The sequence below is a fragment of the Sciurus carolinensis genome, chromosome 6, assembly GCF_902686445.1.
Source record: "Sciurus carolinensis chromosome 6, mSciCar1.2, whole genome shotgun sequence".
Lineage (NCBI taxonomy): Eukaryota > Metazoa > Chordata > Mammalia > Rodentia > Sciuridae > Sciurus > Sciurus carolinensis.
The window spans coordinates 95000898-95025769 of NC_062218.1; the positions used below are offsets into that span (position 1 = coordinate 95000898).

Here is a 24872-nt window from a genome sequence, read left to right on the forward strand (position 1 = left end):
TTAAAATTCTTTCACAGACCCTAGTGTGTTTTCCTCCTTTAAAAAATCAACCCTTTGGAGAAAGCAGAATGGAAAACATTTTCTCCACTGTGCAGATGTGGAAACAGCAAGTTGGTAAAAGTAAATGTTCTTCCCACATTAGCAGCCAGACTGCCGTTGGTCCAGCCCTTGCCTGCTTGTATGGCTGTACTTTTTTCTTATTAAATCCAATCAGTTTCTTTTATATCATGTACAAGAAAATGAACTATTATTTATTATTTATTTTATTTTCAGAGAATCCAAAATGTATTAATTGGTCCCATGCAGAGTTGTGTTTAGTCTACTCAGTAACTCTTCAAGTTTGGGGGTTGTTATTACTCACATTATTTCAAGAGTATAAACTTAAAAAAGATATTTACAGGTCCAAAGGTTAGGCTTGAAGCTCATGTCTAAATGTGGCAAAACAAAACAAAACGAACAAACAAACAACAACAACAAAAAAATAATAACTCATGCCTGACTCTAAAGTTCTTGTTTTTAAATTTTCAAAACTTAAAATGTTCTTTTTGTAAACTACACATTGTCAATATTTGAGGGAATCAGTGGTTTTATTTGAGAACTATGCATTTAGCCTTCTAATTACCTGATCAAGTCCTAGCATATCAGTCTTAATAGTCTTCTATTTCAGCATTTCTGGGCTTCTAACTCATGATGAAAACCAATTGAATTTTCAGGGCATTGCTATTGGGAATGTGTTCCAGCAGTGGGACTTAGGCTATTTCTTGCTCCAGTCTTCTTAGGGTTGAGTAGTGGTTGATATTCAGGTTAGCCAAACTCAAGAAAAGTATGGATTTGTGAAAACTATTGTGCTAATTTTTAATCATTAATATGTCTAAAGTAAAGTTCTGCACTATCTGATAATCCAGAAAGGGTAATCAGTCACGATATTTGGGCCATTTTTGAGTTCCTACTGGGAACCTGGTGGTGTGCAAGGCATTTTATTACTATCATCTCATTTACTTCTCACAGTAACACATTTGCAAAGTAGGTCCTACTACCTATGGAAGGTAACTGAGGATCAGAGACATTCATTAACTTTTATTAAATCACTTAGCTTATAGGTTCTAATAAGAACAATAATTAAGTAAGATTGGACTCAATTATGTCACATTCCAAAGTGTGTGGATTTTCTATCATATAATGCAGATGTTGATACCCTATACCTAAAAATAAAACTCCAGCTGAAGATATAGTTCAGTGATAGAGTGCAAGGCCCTGGGTTTTGCCCCTGGCACCAATAAATAAATAAATACAACTTCAGATTAGTGATCTAACATTTTGTCCAAAGTGAGTGTTGGGTTAAATTTGTGTGTTAATATGTAGAGAGTTGTTTTTCAATCATGAATATCTATTTATGTGGCTTTATGTGGCCATATATGAGGAAAACATACTTTGAACAAGATGTATAGTCCGTTTTTTTTTCTGAAAGCTTGATTATAAGGGAATGGATAAAGGTAAGGTAGTTGAAAGGGGACCCAGGATAAAAGGAGACTGGTTATTTTAAGGTGGAGCACTAGGGACACATGGATTTTCTGGAGGAAGAAACCCACAAGGAGAATCAGGAAATGTCTGTGGAAGAGAGACTTATATTTGGAACATCCCAAAGCAGGCATAGATGGAATGAGATCTACAGTCAAATAAAGGAATTTGTTTAGGGCAAAATAAGTTTTTATCTAAGAAGCAGAAAGAAAAAGATAATATGCCGAAGAATCAAAGACCTAGATTAGTCAAAACAATTTTGAAAAAGTACAAAGTTGGAGGAGTAATTTTTGGGACTGAGATATAATTCCATCTTACTAGTAAGCTACTAAATAAGCCTGTTACTCTTTTATGGATGCTGGCAAAATATCTGAGGCTCCTGGGTGAGAAGCCAAGGACTTTATTTCTAATAGTTCAGCAAACATTGTGGGCATCAGCAAGTTCATATCAGTTGTCCTTCTCCTTCAAGTTCCATGGGGGCAGTTCAGCACCATATGGATCTCTGCAGGTAGAGTGGGGCATGTTAGAAGAGAAGAAATGATTCAAATGTCATCCACTGGTGAATGAATGGACAAAATGTACAATGCAATGCCATTTGGTAATAACAGGACTTTTCCTTTGATCCATACTACAGCATAGATGAACCTTAAAAATGCTAGAATAAGCACAAAAAAAAAAAAGCGCCAAACATGGAAGATTTCATACATACATATTTCATATATTATATGATTCCATTTATTTGGAATTTTTAGAAGGGGAAAATCTATGAAGACATAAAGCCAAAGTGATTGGTTCCTGGGGCTAAAGTGGGAATGTATTGAATTATTAGGGGTGTAGGTAGTTCAGACTTGATAGGTTCTAGTTTCCCTAGATTTTTGAAATATTGTTGAAGGTTAGAAATTTATCTCCTAACAATGACTAGGAGAGAATGAAGTAGGTCACTTGGGGATGGAAGCACTAAAGTTTTAAAGTGGGAATGTGAGAACAGACAAGGGCATAAAAACTTCTGAGGGGCACCAAGTGTCTGCTAAAGCTGAAGACTATACATTTTAGAGACACGTATCTCCAAGATGTGTAGTCTTCAGCAACTGACACATACATGGTCTGTATCATCTTGTGTTTTTTGGCCTATACCTCTCCATATCTCCCATGCAGTTTTTGACAGCTTCTGTTCCCCTGGATTTTTATCTGGCTTTTCAATTGTCTCCTCCCTGGTCTTTTTCCTGAGTTCCTCTCCCTTTTCCACCTCCTAGCGGTCCACATTTTCCCAAAATGTCTTCCTGCATTCTCTGCAGGTGTATCTGACACTTACCTGCAGCCTGGGTCACTTGGTGGCAGTCTCCTCAGCAGAAGTGAATAGTCCATCAGGCATTTTTACCAAAATGCTCCTTTGGCACCTGTAAATTAATATGTCCTCAAATGAACTCAGCATCCTCCTTCAACTCTTAATCTTGTTTCCCTTCCCTACTCCTGTGGACTGATTCACCAACTAAACTAATCAACATGGACTTTTTTTCTCCCTCTTCCTTTTATTTCCTACCGCCCATAATTCTTCCTCTGAGTGGCACTAGAAGTCTGCTTTTCCATTGTTTCTGCCCTTGCAGCCTTCGCATTTCCTCCCGTAGCAGTAGACTCCTAACTATAGTATTAATTTCACTCCCTTCCACATTGATAGGTCAGTCCAGAAAATCACTCCCTCCTTGCAGTTCAAGTTCATGCTTTAAAAAAATGCAAATAAGACCGACCCTGTGGTACACACCTATAGACCCAGAAGCTCAGGAGGCTGAGATGGGAGGATCACAAGTACAAAGCCAGCCTCAACAATTTAGCAAGTCCCCAAGCAACTCAGTGAGACCGTGTCTCTAAATAAAATACAAAATAGGGCTGGAGGTGTGGCTCAAATTGCCCCTGGGTTCAATCCCCAATCCCCAATACCAAAAAAAAAAAAAAAATCTTCTTACAAACTGTGCTCACCCCAGTGTTCTAACTTCACTACCCACTTTATTCTTTCCTCACTACTGTGTTATCCACAGTGCATTGTCACCAGCCTCAAGGAACTCACAGTCTAAAGAGAAAAGAACACTATGTTATGGATTCTAATAGTTTTAATACTGCTCTACATTCCAAAAATGTGAATTGGGGCTCATAAAGACAGCCATAGTATCAAAAGATAAAAATGAAATGAAATAAAATAAATGAGGAGTAGGATCCAAAAAGAAAATAAGGAGGGGCTGGGGTTATGGCTCAGTGGTAGAGTGCTCACCTAGCGCATGTGAGGCACTGGGTTCGATCTTCAGCGCCACATAAAAGTAAATAAATAAAAATAAAGGTGTTTACCTACATCTAAAATTTAAAAAAAAAGAAAATAAGGATAAAAATCAATACACAGAGGACATATCATCATGTGCTTTGCATTCACTGGCCCTTGGCCCCAAATTTGGCCCCAAATATTCATGTGGGGCTGATAAATGCTCTAACTGAGATATAGCAACTGTGCGTGGAGTCTGCAAAGGCTTCAGAGAAGAGTAGAATTTTTGAACTAAATCTTACAGAGAAACTGACAATTAGCAGGTGGAGGGTAGAGCGATGAACCTTCCAGAGGAAAGTGATATCCAAAAGCACAGCACGCTTTGCAGAGGCGAGGATGGTTTTTCAATCTCCATTTTAAATGTTGGGCTAGGCAGAAAGCAAGCAGTTGTGAGATATTTGTCAAGTGGATGATTGAATAAACAGCTGGCTCTTCAGCAATTTATATACAGTCTTTGGGTCAGGCTTTTCATTTATAGTATGAGAGAATTGGACAGGAATCCCTTAGGCCCATTCAAATGTCTACAATTTGATTTGGTTTCCTGTTTCTCCTGTACAGCAACTCCCTAACCAGCACAGATCCACCATCCCTGACTCCCTCCCTAGCTTTCAAATATAACAGGTACTAGTAGTGCCTTTGAAATTATTTTTTAAGAATATATGAGTTTAGAACGCTATGAGAAAGTTTCTTAGAGAAAAAAGCAAAATGAAGATGTTGTCAATGAAATGAGAAAAAGCATTAAATGAAGCTTATAGAGGAGTGGTGGACTTATACAGGTACGGCAGAATTAATTTAATATAATTTTGTGTGTGGCAACATAATGGTGTAGTGGCAGTTCTTAAGACTTGGTTTCTGAAACTTATATTTTGGGGCTTCCTCTGACATTTAGTCCTTCAGTACACGTTCTCATCAGACCAGGTCTTTCTCACTTAAGCCTACAATCACGTAATAACACAGCCATTTGAGAAAAAGCGGCAATTAGGGGACAGAGCAGTACAGTTCCTAATCTGCATGCCAGGAAGTCTGGGGGCCTCAGGAAATGATCAGATTAGAGCTTCTCAGCTGCAGGGCCTGTGCTAACTGCCTGGATGGAGATGTGCTCAATTCAATTTGCAGCAATTAGAGTGTCGAAGCAAATGCACAGTCACGTATTAAAGCAGACCCATGGAGAGAAAGAGGCATTACCCATACATGTTTTCTTATCCTACAATTTTAAAATGATGAGAAAGAAAACAGACCAACTGAGGAGAAGAGGCTTGTGTGGCCTACCACAGCAAAAAGTGAAAGTAAAAGGCACAGTTGAGGCCTGTTGAGGCTGGAGGATTGCAGTGAGAAGGCTAGGGAAATGTGCTGTCCCCCCAGAATCTCCAGGCAGCTGCAGAATGGGGATCCCAAGACAACCTTTTGGGTCCATTTTTTGTTTGTTTGTTTGTTTGTTTTCCCCCTTTCTTTTCTTTATAGATATATATGACAAAAGAATGTATCTTGACATATTTTACATACATGGAGTATAACTTGTTCTAATTAGGATCCCATTCTTGTGGTTGTACATGATGTGGAATTACACTGGTTCTGTATTCATACATGAACATAGGAAAGTTATGTCTGAGTCATTCTACTGTCTTTCCTATTCCCATCCTCCCTCCCTTCCCTTCATTCCCCTTTGTCTAATCCAATGAACTTCTATCCTTCCCTCCCCCACTTATTGTGTGTTAGCATTAGCATATCAGAGAGAACATTTGGCCTTTGGTTTTTTGAAACTGGCTTATTTCACTTAGCATGATAGTCTCCATTTTCATTCATTTACTGGAAAATGCCATAATTTCATTTTTCTATAGCTTAGTAATATTCCATTGTGTATACATACCACATTTTTTTAATCCATTCATCTGTTAAAGGGCATCTAGGCTAGTTCCACAGCTTAGCTATTGTGAATTGAGCTGCTATACATGTGAGTGTGGCTATATCACTATAGTATGCTGATTTTAAGTCCTTTGGGTATGGGTCAATGTTCTGATTAAAATCCTGGGAGACATTTGTTTTTAGCACTGAGCTTCTAAACCAGCCCACAATGGAAAGCTGTGGAACTATGTGTACAGAGACAAATTATATGACTCTTGGCCTTTGAAAATGATCTTAAGATGCTGGTAGCACCTTAACTGATTTTGTACTATTTTACAAATCATGAAGAGGAAATGAGTTTCCTAAACTTGAAGATAAATATAGCAATAATTATGTTTAAATAGAAAAAATAAAAATACAAACCAAAATTATCTATTTTTATAGCTTTAAAACCTCTACAATGATTGCACACCTTCATTGCTTTTAAAAATCACTTACTAGTATCTTTCATATAAAGCTATATATAAACCCTTGACCATCTATCCCTGGTTCAGTTTCATTGACAATTTTTTTAAATGCCAGCCAAATTGTGTTATGTGTTACTTTCATAAAACAAATACTCTATTTTACTGAATTTAAGTCACTTTGATCTTATTTACTTTAAATTTTGAAAAAGATGTATGTTATTATATTAATCTCTAAAACTACATAATGCTGAATTTATATCGAAGCCCAGCAATAACCCTTCTGCTTCCTGCATTCACCTTTGGGAAGCCTGGACTGTGGCTGTTCTCCCTTGGGAGCCACAGCCAAGGCACTTGTGATGGGCATTACTTCCAAGTCTAGCACTTTTGTTCCACCATGATAAGGAAGTAGGCAAAGAATTGTCAAGATGTTTATGGTCTGAAATGTTTCTGACATCCATTCACTTGGTGGTTAGTATTGATGCCACAAGTATTTATTGACTGTCTACCATGAACAGGGCTCACAGGTAGGCTCTTTTCAGTGATCCAAGCAATGATCTTGTGAGAAGACTGAGAATGTTACCACAGCATCTTGCAGAAGATACTGAGCAAACATACCTACTGTTCATTATATGACCTAAATGGACAGGAAAGGATTACAAGACTTTATTTTCCTTTGCTCAGTCACTAATACCTTCACTTATAGTCATAGTTCTAAGTTATAAACCTATGTTTGTGACTTGCGAAGTTCACTTCTGTTTATCTTTCTAGTCACGATTCAATGCCAATGGTCTGGGTGTGTGGATTGTGCACTGAGATAAGGTCAAGGAGGTGTTACATTTGGTGTCCTTGCTCCACACACCTGCTTTAGGGATGCTGTTTCTCACTACAGAATCAATCATCAAACTAACTAAGCACTGCACAAGCACTATCATAACATGTATCATAGTATCATATCTTTGATAATCTTTTTTTGTTTATAACTTCCTTTTCTTTACAATTTGTGGTCATACCTGAGTGAGAAGCCAAATCTTTTTATATCCAGCAAGTACCTGGCTCACATTAGATGGTCCAAAATATTGATGAATGTTGACATCCCACCCTCGTCTTGAACTCTCACTATAGTTTTGTTCTCTCTTTTTTTTTTTTTTTTCCAACCAGTTTCCCTCCTGCCTGATGGCATGCTCCTCTTCCTCACCCATTCCCAGCTCAGGTCTCACCCTTCCCATATCTGGGAAACTTCTTTACACTCAGGTCAGATCTGAGAAATCTCTAGAATCATTCATCTACCCTACAAGGACTCCACAAGATTACTGCCTTTTCTCAGACCTCTTAGGCTGTTCCCTAATTCTCCTATCGTAGCATTTAGCACACTGTGTTGATTATTGTCTACCTACTTGTAACCAGAAGAAACCCCAGGAGTGAAGAGACCATATCTTGTTCACCACTGAGTGCCCAGCACATAATAGTCACTCCATAATATTTTTTGAATAAAACAATGAATGGGCATACTTTTGGAGTGCATCTTCTTTATAATTACATGTTATTTTACTAATCTAACACATTTTGAGGGAAATTAGTGAAATTTTCATTAACTGTTTTTATACACTTACTCTTCACTCCATTTTACCTAAAAACAACTCCCACGAAAATTCATTCCTACGTCCAGCCCATTCCCTATTCACACAAGGGCATGTTCTAGGCCTTCATCCATTTATGTTGTAACAATTCCTTGGACTGGGTGACTTGTAAACAACAGAAGTTTATTTCTCACAGTTCTGAGGCTGGGAAGTTCAAGATCAAGGTGCCATCAGATTCAATATCTGGTGAGAAGATTCTTTCTGGTTTATAGATGGTGCCTTTCTGGTGTGTTCCCACATGACACACAGGAAGAAATCATTCTGAGGCCTCTTTAAGAAGTGCACTGATTCCACTTATGAGGGCCCCACCCTCAATACCTTCTCACCTCCCAAAGGCTCCATGTGTTACTAGGGCTTAGTGCATTGTGATCAGGTTTTAATATATGATGTTTGGGGATACATAAACATTTAGTCTATAACAGGCATTTAGCCCTAAATTATAGCCAAATAAACATACACAAATATCACATCTAAGTCAAAGCTTGAGACTTCATAATAAACCAAAATATAGAGAGGAACTTCTACTGGATGAAATATTGCCTCTCTAAATGATATTCATGCCCACAAGAACTGTGCATTTAATAAACGATATGGGGAAATGACTCATGGTTCTGCAAGTTGGCTCTGTTAACTCCAAGATATGCCATTTGCACTAAGACGTGCATATCACCCCCAGAACAGGTACCACAAAACAATTGTAGTAAAGCTCTAGCTGGGTAAGTGACTATGGAAAAAAATCCACAGGGTTCTTTTGCAAGCCTGGAAGTAAACAATTTTATCTTCTGGGGAGAAGGTATGTTTGCAAAGACAGTTAACCATTGATCAGCCTTTTCTATCATTTTCATAACAATTCGTCTCCTTTAGCAAGACTACAGAAAACCAAGCACCCAAGGCTGCAGGTGCAGTGCACAGAGGAGGTGCTAATTGTGCTTATGCTGGTTGATGGATGTAACACAAAATCTACATTTACAGCAAAATGCAGAACATGGCGTAATGGCCACCCAAGTACTCCACCTACTCTGTCACAATAGTCTTTCTTTTCCTTTTCTCTCATAGTTATTTTAAAATGTTCAGAAAGTGTAGTTCAAATTATTTCAGTTGAAGTTGTAGTGAGTAGACTAATCTAATCATGAATTGGAAGAATTTATAACCTCATAAGGAAAATACCTTAAGCAGAGGGTTTTCAAGAAACCACTTAAGAACTAACCCCTGGATTTTATAGTCCACCTTCTCACTTTATTTAACCTTATGCATAACAGTGTCCAAAAAATAAATAAATAAAAAGATGAGGACGGATATTCTGTCTCTCATCCTTTAAAAAGATGATGAGTCAGCATTTCTTGTCAAAGTTCTAAATAACTGAATGGAAAAATTAAATAATTGAATTTTTTGCCTCATCTTTTCAAAGAATGAGAGAGAGAGAAAATAGCCCTCCTCATCTTTGTACCTTTTCTGATAATGTTACACATTAGGTTAAATAAAGTGAGAAACTAGATTATAATAATAATATTCAGGGATGATTATTAAAATTATTATTATGATTATTATTGAAAATCCTGTCTATATGATATTTGCCTTACAAGACTACAAATATTCCAATTCATGTTTAGGTTAGTTAGTCTATTCACTAAAGCTTTTGTTGAAACTTAAGGATAATATTAAGGAATTATAATCTATGGGTATGATATTTTCATTTATGATTGTGACTTTAAAATATATCCTCTTTTAAAGATACCGCAAATATGCAGAAATAAAGTTACACAATGAATCTGACATTTCCTTCAAAATACTAAGGGAGGATGCAAAATAATTAAGCAGACAGATAAAATAAGATTACCTTGAATTAGTCATTGTTAAAGCTGTGCAACAATCATCTTGGAATGTTTCATCGTATAACGTCAACTTGGCGTGTTTAAAATAATTCACCATATAAAGTTTAAACAAGAAGAACCTTTTTTCTCCTCAAATAGGATGGATAGTTCAAGCTGAGGCAAAATAAATGTTTTTCATTTTCCTAAATAAAGTTAAATGTTTCGAGTGCCAGTTTATGGGACTCTCTCCCCTGGTGTTATGGTAGCTTGTTGCAATTGTTTAGATGTATCTTCTTTGACATTAATTTAATTAACTTCTCTTAACATCTACTCAACTAAATGTATGTGTCTGAGAAGCATTTCATGTTTTTTTTAGGATTGTGGAAAAGGGATATTATAGTGAGCGAGACGCTGCAAATGCCGTTAAACAAATCCTGGAGGCAGTCGCTGTAAGTAAGAAATAACAGCAATCCCGTGCTTGGCTCTTAGTCACCTCTTCCTTTTACAGAATCATTAGTTAAGAAGTGCAGACGGTAATAAGCTATACAACTTTTTCTTTCCCATTCCTTGAGTTTGTTTCCTTATTGTTTTGTTGTTTTTTAATTTGGTATGGAAGTGGAGAAAGGTTGAATGAGATAAATATAGACCCTGGAGCATAGAGATGATTGACTTTTTTTTAATATCAAAAATATATTTTATTCAGATCTGATTCAGATTACAGTTGTCAAAGCAATACAATGCAAAGGGAATCTGCAACAACAACAAAAAAAATGTGCCTAGAAAGGATAAAAGGGTCATTGGGGACAAATCATTGTGATGTGGAACCAAAATACATCATAAGTGTTATTAAATGGTCCAGGATAGGATATAACATCTATATCAGTCTTCTTTACACAATAATCATGAAAACTGAGCAACAAAGTTTTTTAACATGTACAAAAAACTGTCATGGCCTGGTTTACACTTTTGCAACAGTTTTAAAGTTAACTGGATAACTAAAGAAATGATGCAGACATTTTAAATCAGTGCTATAAGTAGGCTCAAAGAATTAGACCCAAAGCATTTGTAAAAATCAAAATGAAAACATATAGCTACAATGTCAAAGTCAGAAAGGAGAAAATTACTTCTGTATTCAAGGATTACAGAGCTACAAAATGCAGTCTTCCTGTTTTTGTTTATAATAAGATGGGTAAGTACATCCGATTAGATACAACATGCATAATGTTTTCTTGAACTTATCCAGAAATTCCAAAGACAACATCATGAAACAGCTTACTAGGAAAAAAATATGCCCTATTCACCCTGCTTCAACACTGTTAACGAAAAGACAGAAATAAAGAATGCTATTAATACGTCAGAACTACTGATATAAGTGGGGATGGCTGACTTTGCTTTCAGGATGAGAAATAAGTGAATTAGGGGGAAAATGTGACCATTTTATTCTTTTCAAAGAAAAAAATACAAATTAAAAATTTACACTGGGATATACATTTTATAAAGTTATGGTGGAAGCAAATGCATACACATTCACATATATGTAATTTTGAGAAGCTTGTTTGGATTTCAGGTCATATTTGCCTGCATAAAACAGACTACTCTGGTTAAAACCTTCCCATATGTTTAATGGTGTCTAACACATGGTGGGACCCCTTGGTGATTCATTTACTGAATATAAATCAAAAACAAATTATTTCTGAACAAAGAGAACAGGGCCCAAGGGAGGATGGTTATCAGAATCATTTAAAAAGACAAATCCATAAAATATGCCCAGAATTAAGATATATGATATTATTCAGAGTTAATTATCTAGCTAAAATTCAATACCTTGAGAAATCATCCATTGATACAAACTCCTGTCCTATTAATTTTACCCACAGCAAAAACAAAGGAAGCAAAGGAAGAAGGAAGGGAGGGAAAGAGAAACAGAGAGCAGGAGGGAGGGAGGAAGGAACCAGTGAAGGACCCTGATATCTAACTAGCTTACATACCAGTGATGAAAATGAAGAATCAAGCTTCACAATCTTTGCATAGAGCCATAGAAAAAACCAGAGTGTGTTCTAACCAAATCCATTATTGAACTATCAAAGTCAGGTTTAACTGACTTTATAGCTCAGTCTTTCCAAATAGCACCTTTCTATATAAGTATTCAATCTTTTTGCTATGGTAAGGGATGAAAAATTTGAAATAAGAGTAAACAACTCTGGAAAGGATGCCACAAAATCTTACCTTAAGTATGTAACAGTTCCTGATTATATGAGTATTGAACATCAAGTTCATATTCTCACTATGCCAATTCATTCTAGAATTTTTTTTATCACCCTAGTTTCCTAGACTTGCAAACTTGTGAATGATTTCAACTCTTCCATTCCCTTCTCTTCTCCCATCTACCTTTCCAACTTCATTTGAATCTTCCTTCAAATGTCCATAAACCTAATCTTACTCCTTATCATGCTATGAATATTTCTGGCATAAAATTAAAAAAAAACTTCAATTTGCTTCCAATTTCTATTCTTAAATATGTAAGTGTAGAATCATCTCTTGCAATCCCTATTTTTATTTTGTCACTTTTTATTTCAATAGTGGTAGTTCATTTATCTCTTAAATATCCATTTTAGAACTACACTTTTCTCTACTATTATTCACCATAGCTTATCAACTCAAGTAAACTTACTGGCTATGACCCACACCATGTTGTCCAAATCTGGCAGGCAGCAATTAAGAGCACTTTGAGAGTCAAACAGAACTGAGTTCAATTTATACACATACATGCATGGACACATCACTAAATACCCTTGAGCCTCACATTTCTCTTATAAAATAAGCACAAACATTCAACCTTACAGTGTTGTGGAAAAGATTAATTGAGACAATGTAAGGGAATCACAGCAATATTCAACAGAGAGGGCAAAAAAGGAAAAGAATCTTCAGACTCAGTATATTAATTTAAAAATTTATCTGATGATGCAAATCTATTCCAAAATTCCTACTCCCTAAGTACTAAAATAAAAAATAAAAGCAATTGTGTGATTCTGTGTTTCATGATCTGGGTGCTAATTGGACAGATTAGTTGTGAAAAGTCAATAGACTTTGTTTACTGTTCTCTGTGTATATTATACCAATACAAAGTTTTATATAGAAGTGTGCTGAAAACTTTGTATGAATGTGAAGTTATGACAGGTCATCAATCCTCAAGTCAGCATGCTGTGAACATGTATTTGCAATTTACCTGACCAGTCATGTACTTGCATGTTTTAAATAATATCACGTACTATTTTTCAGACAAATTATTTTTCCTCCTGGGACAAAAATGTGTTATGCTCTGATGCTACATGAGACAGTAAACAGGGAATGTGATAGGAGAGGAATAATTGCCCCTCAGGCTGCAATCTTCTCTCCTTGTGATATTCCACAGACAAGATATTTCAGAATGGGGTAATCTTCAGAATAATTGTTCTGAGAACTTCTAGTTTGCTTATCAGTGCACCAAACAACACTGATTGTAAATCAGAAGGGATTTATTGTAAAGACACAAAGTTACGTGAAGAATACCAACCAGTCAGGCAGCCTGGACAGTAGTCAGGACTCTCCTCTTCCATTGCTGCTTTCTTCTCATTATCTGCTTTCCTCTTCTCTCTTCCAACCAACTCTCTCTTCTTCTCAGACTCATAAAGTGACATACAGTCAACTTAATGTTCCTGTGTTAGCACATTATAATAAAAACTCAAGTCTGAGTTTTTCCTCAGAATGGATATAAATATTACTTGATCTTAACTCCAAATTTCAAGGCAGAAACTACATTTGGCTCAACTTTACCTAAGCATCCTTCCCTACTCCAACCAGTTGTAAATAGGATGGGGATTTTACAGCATAAAAGTGGCCAATGAGACCAACCAAGATAGGGAGAAGGGCAGTTATTTCTTATGAGGGAGTCTGACACACCAAGAAGACATTTTTGCTACTATCTGTTCTGGTATTTCTTTGTTACTACTATTTATTCATGTTCCTCTCCATTCCTGAATTTTCACTACATTCTAAAATGGTTGGTAATAATAAATATCTCTCTATAATAACACTAAATATAAATGGTCTCAACACCCTAATTAGAAGTCAGACTGGCAGGGTGGATTAAAAAACAAGCTCCAACTATATGTTGTTTGCAAAAGACTTGTATTACAGGCCAAGAAATCTACTGACCAAAAGTGAAAGGATATAAAGAATATTCCATATAAATGGAGACCAAAAGCAAGCAGGTATAGCTGCTGTTATATTTGACAAAGGAAACTTTGAGGGTGTCTTGAAACAGAGGGTTACTTCATGGTGATAAAAGGAACAATCTAACAAGATGATATAATGATGATAAATTTTTATGCCCTAAATTCTGGCACATGTAATTACATAAAACAAATACTAATCAATATAAAGACTCAGATGGACCCCAGTATAATAATATTAGTTCCTTTCAGCATACCTTTCTCACCAACAGATAAGTCATCCAAACACAAAATCATTGAAGACTCTTCAGAACTAAATAAATATAAATTACGTGAACCTAACAGATATCTATAGAATATTTCACCCAACAACAACTGAATTCACTTTCTTCTCATTGGCTTATGGAAACTTCTCCAAAATAGACCATATTTAGGACACAAACCAACTCTCAATAAATAAAAAAAATCAATATAATTTCTTGCATCTTAGAGCGTAATGGAATGAAATTAGAAATTAACAGCAATAAAAACCACAGGAATTACATACATACATAGAGATTGAATAAAACAGATTTGAACAATGAAGGGACAATGAAGAGAATTTAAGGAGAAATATAAAAATTCTTAGAATCAAATGAGAATAGAGACATGCCAAAATCTGTGGGACACAATGAATGCAATTCTAAGAGGAAAGGTCATAGCTATTAGTACCTGCATTAAAAAAGCAACAAATAAAAAAATAGTGCATCTCAAGTTTATAGAAAAACAAGAACAAATTATTTCCAAAATCAGTAGAAGGGAGGAAATAATTCAGATAAATTCTGAAATCAATGAAATAGAAAATAAAACAATAATACAAAGAACCAATGAAACAAAGTTTTAGTTCTTTGAAAAGATAATAAATTGATAAACTCTGAGCCAAACTACCCAAAAGAGAGAGAAAACCCAAATCAATAAAAGAGATGAAAAAGGAGGTATCAGCACAGACATCGCTGAAGTTCTGAGAATCATTAGGAAAAACTTTGAAAAGTTATATGCCAATAAAATGAAAAATATAGAAGAAATGGGTAGATTTCTGAACACATATGGCCTACAAAATTGAATCAAGAGGATATAGAAAGACTAAACAGACCAATAATAAGCAATGAGATAGAATGAGATAGAAGCAATAATAAAAAACCTTCTAACAAAGAAAAGCCTAGGACTGTATGAATTTACCACTGAATTCTACCAGACCTTTAAAGAAGAACTAATGTTAATGCCCCTCAAAGTATTGCATGAAATAGAGAGGGGAACACTCCCAAATTCATTTTAGATTTATTTTTGAATGACAGTATGTTGTTTGCCATTAAAGCATTGGGATTTCATTTTGACAGAAGCCCTAATTATTTGTCATGTAATAACTAACTTTTCTGTGAATGACTAAGTCATTCCCCACATTCCCATATCATTCTCTTATAAAGCAAGCTGTTTTACAGTAGATATATATAATTATTTTCTCATTCGCGGATGTAAGAAGAGAACTCTTACAATGGCCCTTCAGTCTCTTTTGTCATGGTGAATGTTATTATCATGTAACAATTGTTGGCTAAAATTCTAGAATTCACCCTCCATTTGTTTATTTCACATCCCAATAATCTCCAATTCACAACATAAATCTGACCATTTTTCCTCATCTTCACTAAATCCTGGTTTTAGTCCCCATCATCTCCCATTTATAATGCTGTAAAACCTTCTAATTGGTCAACTTATATCCATTAACTAAAGCCCGTTCCCCTTATATCATTCAGAGTTATTATTTAAATCACAAATCTGCCAAGCATGGTGGCACACATTTGTAATCCCAGTGAGTTGGGAGACTGAGACAGGAGGATTGCCAGTTTGAGGTCAGCCTCAGCAACTTAGCAAGACTCTGAATGACTTAGAGAGAAGCCCTGTATTAAAATTAAAAAAAAAAAAAAAAAAAGGAATGAGCATGTAGCTCAGTGGTAAAGTGCTTCTGGGTTCAATTCCTAGTACCCCCTTCCCAAAAATCCTAAATCAACTGGATCATTTCCATGCTTACACCACCAAGAGCATACTATTAAAATAGAATAAAATCAGAATTTCTTAGCATATCTTGGACTCTCCTGCACATTCAGGTTGCTTCCTGCCATCTCAGTCTCACTACAAACCACTCCTTTTCTGTGCTTGACCTGTTTTTTGTTGTTGTTGTTTTGTTTTGATTTTTTTCTGACCCTCAGAGAGATCCAAGTTTATCTTCTTCTCAAGGTACTTGTTTCTGTGCCTGCAACCACCTTTTATCACATCTTTTATGATTTGCTTTCTTATTTCTTTCTGGTCTTTACTGAAGTGTCACCTCTCTAAGAATGAGCTTCCCTGACCCCTCTAAAATAGTGCCCACCACTATCTCTAAGCCATCCTCAATTCTTTGGCCGTGATTTATTATTGTCTTTGACACTTACGATTATTTGAAAGTACACATTATTTTGTCTGTTTGGTGTTCACTGTCTAACTCCATAAAAGTAGGAAATTTTGTGTTGTTCACTCATATTTCCAGTGCCTAAAAGAGTACCTGAGGACAGTAAATGCTCAATAAATATTTACTCAGCAAGTAAATGGAAATGATTAAAGCACTCCAAGATAGCCACCATCTGTCTTCTCTTTTTAGATGACATATATATTGAACATCTTTACTATCGTATTTCTATTCATTTTACATGAATCAAAGTGTTATAACTTGTTCCCACTCATGAAATTATTTTTCTGCTCCTGTATTATCATTTCATTCTTTTCCTGTAATTCAAAACTTCACCTTCTTCAGTATGTGCATTCTGTTTGCCGTGGTATCCATTTAGATCAGCTCTTGACTCTTGATTTATCACAGTGAGCATTTTTTATTTTTGATACCTCAGGTAGCTGACAGAGAAAACTCTATTCTCATTCAGGAAATGAGAAATTTAGAAATGGATGTTTTCAGCATCAGATTTTCCACCTATTGGAATTATACCAATTAAGAAAAAAAAAAAAAAATACCCAAGCAAGGGTGCTCCAGATACAAGAGGAAGCATTCCACATCTGCAAAGATAAATGGATTAATAATCTGCCAATTCTATAATTTTAAATGTTATTTTACCTATTCACAAAGCTCCCATTTAGGAACTAGACTATCACATTCAAGGCAAACACTCTTTGAAAGAAGCTTCAGAAAAATCAGATTTTCTCTGGTTACTGCCACTAAGGGTTAATTCTAAAAATTAAAAGAATTTCTCTAAGAATTTCACAGGTAGAAAGCAAGGCAATTTAAAACTTATGAGAAATGGCTGACATTTATGAAACAGTTTATTGTCAACTACAAGGCTATAGATAGCTATAGAAAATGGGACAGTTGGGAACTCAAAGTAATCAGTGATACATCTCACATTTTTCCAAATCACACAGTTATAAGGCTCTATCTAGGCTGGTTGTTGAAAGCATAGAAGCAGAAAGCTTAAAGATTGAAAAGTTTGGTGGAAATATGTTGCAGGTATAATATGCCCTTTCTGCAACACAATCACAATCCACCCCTCACTCCCACTCATCCCAGGTCTTTCCCCATGTATCGTACAGTATTTATCCAGTGGTAACCTTGCTACTTCTGATTTTGGGAACTTCAATAGCATTTGCAAAAGCTTTTAAAGTGAATTTGAAAGACGATTTCCCCTTCAGATCTGAATTCATTCTATTAGCCCTTCAAGGCAGATCCTTAAGCCTTCTTGAGTATTATTTCTTGAAATGAATTCCTGTAGTCCCAAGTCAAACAGTCTAGGTCACTCTGGACATTCTGGAAGGGTCACCTTGCCCTAGCACAATGTCACAATTAAAGGACCCTTTGCCAAAGACTTGTAGTGATAACTAGGAAATCTCCTCTGACATCTCTCGCTGCTACTGTGACCTCCAGTTCTTGCCTTGTCACCACTAATATCTTGCTCTGCCTCTGTGCTCTAAATGTCATCATTTTTCTCATTTTCCCACCACTGGTATAGCATTTCTTCTCTCCTTTTTAGTCACAGTTCTCTTTGGTATGTCTCAATATTAAAGGCATGAGTTTGGAGCATGGAGGAACTTGTATGTATGGACTATAGTAATAAATTTTTTAAAAATACAAGTAAGTAACTGGGCATGGTGGCACATGCCTGTAATCCCAGAGGCTCTGGAGGCTGAGGCAGGAGGATCACGAATTCAAAGCCAGCCTCAGCAACTTACCGAGGCCCTAAGCAATTTTTCAAGACTCTGTCTGAAAATAAAAAATGAAAAGGGCTGGGGATGTAGCTCAGGGGTTAAGCACCCCTGTGTTCAATCCCAGGTTCCAATAAATAAATAAATATAAAAATAAACAGTACAAAGAAGTGATCGAAGAACTCTTAACTCTATATGCTATCACATCACATAGATTTTTAGTTAGAATAATGTTAGAACTGTGATATGGTGGTGATGAGTTGCAAACAGAAGTACCAAAGAGAAGCACTGAACCCTTTAAAATTATGGAAAATGATACTATATTGAGCATCAAAGAAAAGCAGGAAATGAACATGATATAAGGAATCAGGAAAAGATGAAATAGCAAAAGATCTTTTGGGTAAGAAATGTTTTTAGTCTATGACTGTTCCCCTAAGAAACAGATTTCACAAATTAGAGAATGACTTGATATTGAACTGAATATTGAAGAACTGAAAGGGCAAAGAGACTCTCTAAACTATTGTAGAAGTGGCAGTGTCAGCAAAGAGCCCGCCTATACCGGAGAAACAAAATGAAGAGGTTGAAAATATTAAAACTTACAAGACTGAAGGAGATGCTCTGTGGATCTATGATGAGGACTTACTCCTTGGTGCTGGTGTCACTGAGCTCAGAAGAACCCGTGAGACTGGAACTCAGATCTCTGAGGATGATGCTCCAGCCAGTTGGAGCTAGAGTTACTGAAGAGGGGCAGGAACATTAAACTGTAGAAAAAACATAAGATAGAATCAACAGCTGCCACAGAAGGACCTGCCACGGCAAGGGGAAGGAGTGTTTTGGACTCACATAGGAATAACAAGCAGAAAAACTGATTCAGAAAGCAAACAGAAAGAAGCTTCCTTCATCCTCCTCCAGCCTCCCACCCTTTCTCCCTTATGCGCTCAGATGGCAGATCAAACAGGGAGCCAGCAGGTAAGGCAAATGTGACTTGAATTTCGAATCTCAGCATCATAAAGTAGACCATAAAGGGGTGAGTTTAGTCAGGCACGATGGTGCACACCTACAATCCCAGCAACTCAGGAGGCCAAGGCAGGAGGACCTCAACTTCAAGGTCAGCCTCAGCAACCTGGTGAGACCCTGTCTCAAAAGAAAAAACAGAAAGGCCTGGGGATGTGGCTCAGTGTAGAGAGTACCTTGGTTCAATCCTCAGTGTGGAAAAAAAAATGTGAGTTTAAAAATTATTCGAAAATAAAAATAAATTGTCAAAGTTCCTATTTTTATTCAAAGAGTTTTCTGAAATGTTAATTATCTACTAAAGTACATGAGACGGTTCTATGAAGTCAATGAAGTCAAAGTAAGAGAAGCAACACTAGTATAAATTATCATCTGTATTTAGTACTGAGTATTGTGCTTAGTAATATTTATACATTTAAGAAGCATTGTGGGGCTGGGGTTGTGGCTCAGTGGCAGAGCACTTGCTTAGCATGTGGGAGATACAGGGTTCGATTCTCAGTACCACATATAAATAAGTAAAATAAAGGACCATTGCCAACTAAAAAATAAAATAAAATAAAATAAAGCATTGTACTATTGAATGTCACATGATTTAACAGGTTAAAGCCATCTCCCACTCTGACTTCTTATTCCTTGTCAGCAGAGCCCTTTTAGAAAGATGGAAAATGCCAGAACTCCATTTCCCAGACTTCCTTGCTTCTAGGGCTCAGGCAATGACTGATGCTGCCCAGTGGATTCTGAGAGGTAGGCTGCTTATGAGTTCTGGGGAAAGCCTACCATGAATGAAGGGAGACCCAGGGCGAAAGACTATTTCTTTATTTCTGCCAGACCACACTGATACAGTTGGGTCAGCACACAATGCTGGGAATCACTTTCCTGTCGTGTAATTTGGAGGAGCAATATAACTCTCGTTGAAGAAGGCAGAGAAAAAAGCAAGATGACTCCACTGGACTTTTCCTCCTCCTTGATATCTTACAGAGGAAAATAATAGTCCCTCCGTATTTCTGCCACCTTAAGTTGTTGAAACAATAAGATACTGAACTCCTTTTGGATAAACTTTTGAATATAATAATGATTCTGCAGTATGATTTTCCATTCATCTGAGCATACCACAAAGGGCATACTCCTAGATAAAAAGATTCTGATCCCACAGACTTCCACAAACTGAGTTTCACTGTATCTCTAGCACCCACACATCACTAAATCAGGATTAAGTATGATGTGAAGGGACGATGAGGTTTAAGGCTGTTAAAATGAAGCTTGCTTCTGACACTTGTTTCTGTGACTATCATTCCTGCTTTGATCTGCTTACTGTCAATAAAAAGGTTAAGTGCAGTCAAGCCATGAGAGGCTAAAACAAAAAATATAGAATTTTTTTTAATATTTGTTTTAACTCTGTCAGTTCCTATGGGCTTTGCATCTTTTCTGGGGAAATTTGATCTCTTGTTACTCAAATTTGAACACTAACATCCAGAGAATAAATTTTAATTAAGCATTGAATCACTACAATGAAAATTTTACCAGTAAAATATAAATATGGTTACATATTTTTACCACGAATTGAGAGATCGTGGTAGAAAATAAATAACAAAGTTTCTACTCATATTCTAATATTTTGATTTATAAACATATAGTAAGGTAGACTAGTGCTCAATAAAGCATAGATATTTATCACAAAGTTTAGATCAGAAATATGATCTACCTTCTGAATTATAACTCAATATTGGGAAAGGGGAGATCTAAGAAAAATTTCTGGGTTTGAGTAGCTTTCTCCTTAAATGTTTCTGCATATCATTTTCAGCAGTAACAATGATATCAAATGTTTATCCAATTCTATCTTATGTGGCCTCTTCTCTTTTAATTCCCAAGAGAATCACAATAAATTCTAGAGCACATATCTAGGAATTTTCCAATTACTGTGCACAAAATATTATGTTGATGGTTACATCTACATATCTTTTGTTGTTTCAGGGCTTTGTAAATGCTGGATGACGTCAGCAGGTCTGTTCAGCCATTACTGATTCCCTGGGCTGTGCCAGACTCTGTTCTGGATCCTAGGATTCAGAAAGCAAGAAACTCACCAATATGCTGGGCAGACAGACACACAGACACAAGACTCTAAGAGTGTATCAGTGCACCAAGTGACCCAAAAGTACTAGAAAGGAGAAAGCTATTCTGTATGCCTAGAGAGAAAGTAATTCAGAAAAATCTTGCCAGGGGAGGTTGTAACTGAATTGGGGTTTTAGAGAAAAATTGTCAGTCAGTATGGAAGAAAACAAATTCCAGGAATAGTCCTTTTGTACCACAAGTATTTATGGAACATAATGGAGTAAAAGTGGAGTTACTAGAAAACAAAGCACACATGGGGAGGCCTGGGGCTTGAGGGAGAAGCAGTGACCCTGTCCTCAGAAGCTTAGGTGACTGACTAAAAGGGTCATGTGATTCTGCCGAGGAGGAGATTTGGAGGGACTTTCACTGGCAGAGGATCACCCTGTGGGCTTCAAAGGATCAAAAATCAGTGAGGCAGGTTAAGAGGGCATTAAAATATTCAGTCAAGAATCTAACTTAACCTTTCTTGGAAGGAAAGCCTCAAGATTGAGATGAGTGTCTTCACTTCTGCAAAAACCCAACCTGTCATGAACTTGCAGTTATTGAATGGATATGACCTGATTTTTGTTTGATGTCTCTGGATTATGGTCTTCAGAAGGACTTTCATATCTATCCTGCAAGGTTTTAGGTGATTAGGGAATGAGAGTCCCAGAATTATCAGCTTTGGAGTAGGATAGTTTGGCAACCTCAAGTAAGAATGAGACATATAGTATAGTTAATGGCAGCATGAAAGAAGAGGAAATAACATAGGCACGCACGGTGTCTTTGAGTTCAGGAAAGACACACATTGTTTCTATTTCCATAGATCCATAAGATTATTAGGAATAAAAAGAAGGGAAAAAGGTAGAGAATCAAGGTATAAGGAAATAAGATTTAAGGGTACACATTTTAATTGCATCTTAAAGCTGCTACTTCTAAGCACATGTGCATAGCCCAGGAGAGAGGATAGTATCACAATACTCTTTTTTTTTTCCAGTTCTGAGGATTGAACCCAGGGCCTTGTGCATACTAAGCAAGTATTCTACCCCTGTACTATACAGCTAACTCTGTGAGACCTTTTTTAAAAAACAAACCTTACCCTAATTGATAATTTTGCCTATTTTCTTTCCTTTGATACTGGACTGCATATATATGTAGTCTGTACCTCTGACATTTAATGCTCTGAAAAATTGAAATCCTGTGCAAAGAATTTTGCCATCCACAATGGGCTCCCTAAGAGGACAGTCTATTCTTTGTACATATACAGTTTGTGTGGGACAGCCTGCACCTACCTACAAGGAAAACGCTCCTGACTGGCAAGATTCCTTTGACAATGATGCTCTTTTAAGAGAGAATTACTGTTGTTTGAGAGGGAACAGTGATTCTTTCTCTTTATGTATATTTCTCTCCCAGGATGGTAAAGGGGAAATAAGGTTAACCTCTGGCTAATTATTTCTATATTGTCTTTCATTGATTATTTCTTGTAGGATGAGGATGGGGCCATGAAACTTATTTCTTAACTCTTTGGCAATAGTTGTTTGCCAAAAAATTGAAATATTTCCTGCCTTGAGGGCATGAAACCCTATTTTGTATTATATGGAATGATGTAAATCTGGTGTTTTTGATATCTTTGACTCATAAAAAATGAATTTTTACTTGGGAATGACTAATTCAGGAGTGGTGTTGAAAAAAATCAACAATTCTTTGAAATAATTAGCTAGAATATATTCTATTTCTGGGTCAGAATGGGAACTTTTGAGTAATATTATAGTATTCTGTTGTTAATGAAAGTTTAGTTTTATTATTATTAAATAATAGCCTCACACTTCCTAGGTTTGGTAGTAATATGCAAAATGTAGGTGTTGACATTTCCAGGTGAAGAAAGAAGTTACCTGTTAGTGCTTTATTTCTTTTCTCACAATTTTTATTGTGTTCAGTGAAAACACATAAAAACAATACAGTTTCAAAACTGGTGGGAACAAGAAGTATTTGCCAACATGCTTCCAAACTGTAAAAGGGATCACCATGGAGTAAAGTAAAATAAAGTGAAGATAGGTCCTAAGTCAATACAGAGGAAAAATCAGGAGGTAACTGGGACCCTCTCACCATGTCCACTGAGACCTTTTACGACAGAGACTTAGCAACACCATCTGACTTTATGTTAGTTATTTTCTCTGAGAGTCAATTCCAACTTCTTTGTTCTCCCAATAACTAAGCTTGGACTTCAAGTTTCGTGAATGTGAAAAAGTAGATTAAGGAAAAGCTTGAAATGTGACAGTAGTTTTCGGTTTGGTGAAAAGCAGTTGGATCTTTGGAAGTACCTTGAAGAGCTGTTGGCCCTCATCTGTGATGTTCTCCTCAAGAAAAGATAGCAGATCACTCCAAATTACTATTCAGAAATAAATTTCTCATTGTTAAGTGTAGTACAGATGACTTCTCTATGCAGCCAAGCCACATCTGAAAAAATTGGTAGACGCTAGAAACCTGACTAGAGTAGATTTATTGGACCTTCAGCACAGAATTAAGAAGTGGATGGTAATTATTAGTCACAAAGGGAAATCTACTTGTTTCATCTGTTGATAGACACTGAAGTTGAATCAGCCCCTTTTAAATAAGTTTAAACAAGAAGAAAAGCAATAATGAACACACGAAAATATAACAAAAGCAGAGAGAAATGTCTTAAAGATATAGAAGTAACTACATACTTAAAATATATTAAAATGGTATGAGGTCTTTTTAAAACATATACTTTGTTTATTCAAAATTTCATGTACTTTGACACGGAAGCAAGCTTGATATTAAACAAGTTATCAACAAATAACAAACCTGAAATAAAACTGAAGCTCTGCATAAGTATTTGCATAAATGATGAGGCTGCTTCACAATAACATAAGGTTGCAAAAATCAAACAAAACATCAAAATTTGAATTAAAAATAGTAAAGTGGGAGAATTAAAGTTGTACGTAATTGAGCAACTTCATGGCTCATTTCTTTAATCAAATTCTGAAAGGAGTTACCCTCCATCTGAAGTCCTACCCACTTCAGTGTGATAAATTCTGAAGGTAAATGTATGTATTCATCTTTTGCTTTTATCTTTTTCTCTTCCTAAGAGATTTAAGTTCAAAGGGCTTAAAATAATAATAAAAAGTTCTGGGGATTTAGCTTATTGGCAGAGTGCCCCTAGGTCCAACCCCCAGTCTTCCCCAAAGCAAAATGACAAGCAAAAAACCAATGCATTTAAGTCCAACTCTAAAATATTTCATGCTTAAAATCAGCATACTATGGTGACATAGCCACATCAATGTTTTTAGCAGCTCAACTCACAATAGCTAAACTATGGAACCAACCTAGGTGCCCTTCAACAGATGAATGGCTAAAGAAAATGTGGTATATATATATGATGGAATATTACTCAGCTTTAAAGAAGAATGAAATTATGGCATTTGCTGGTAAATGGATGGAGTTAGAGAATATGCTAAGCAAAATAAGCCAACCCAAAAAAACCAAAGGCCGAATGTTTTCTCCGGTATGCGGATACTAATTCACAATAATGGAGGGGGAATAGGGAGGAATAGAGGAATAGAGTTACTTTATATTGGGTAGGGGGAAGTGCAGAGAGGGGAGGGGTATGGGGGTGAGAGAGATACTTGAGTGAGACAGACATTGTTACTTCGTGTGCATGCGTAACTGCGTGGCCAATGTGATCCTACAATGTGTATAATCAGAGGGGTGGGGGTTGCGCTCCATTTATGTATTATCGA

The 24872-nt window shown here is 36.3% G+C and overlaps 1 protein-coding gene across 4 annotated transcripts in view; it reads left to right on the forward strand.

Moving 5' to 3' along the window:
• Camk4 (calcium/calmodulin dependent protein kinase IV) overlaps positions 1-24872 on the forward strand; it is a 236362-nt gene that overhangs the window by 154369 nt on the left and 57121 nt on the right. For all 4 annotated transcript variants that reach the window (XM_047556207.1, XM_047556208.1, XM_047556206.1 and 1 more), the window contains one exon: positions 9960-10032. In XM_047556207.1, the coding sequence (XP_047412163.1) occupies positions 9960-10032 (73 nt within the window). The remainder of the gene's footprint in view (positions 1-9959; positions 10033-24872) is intronic.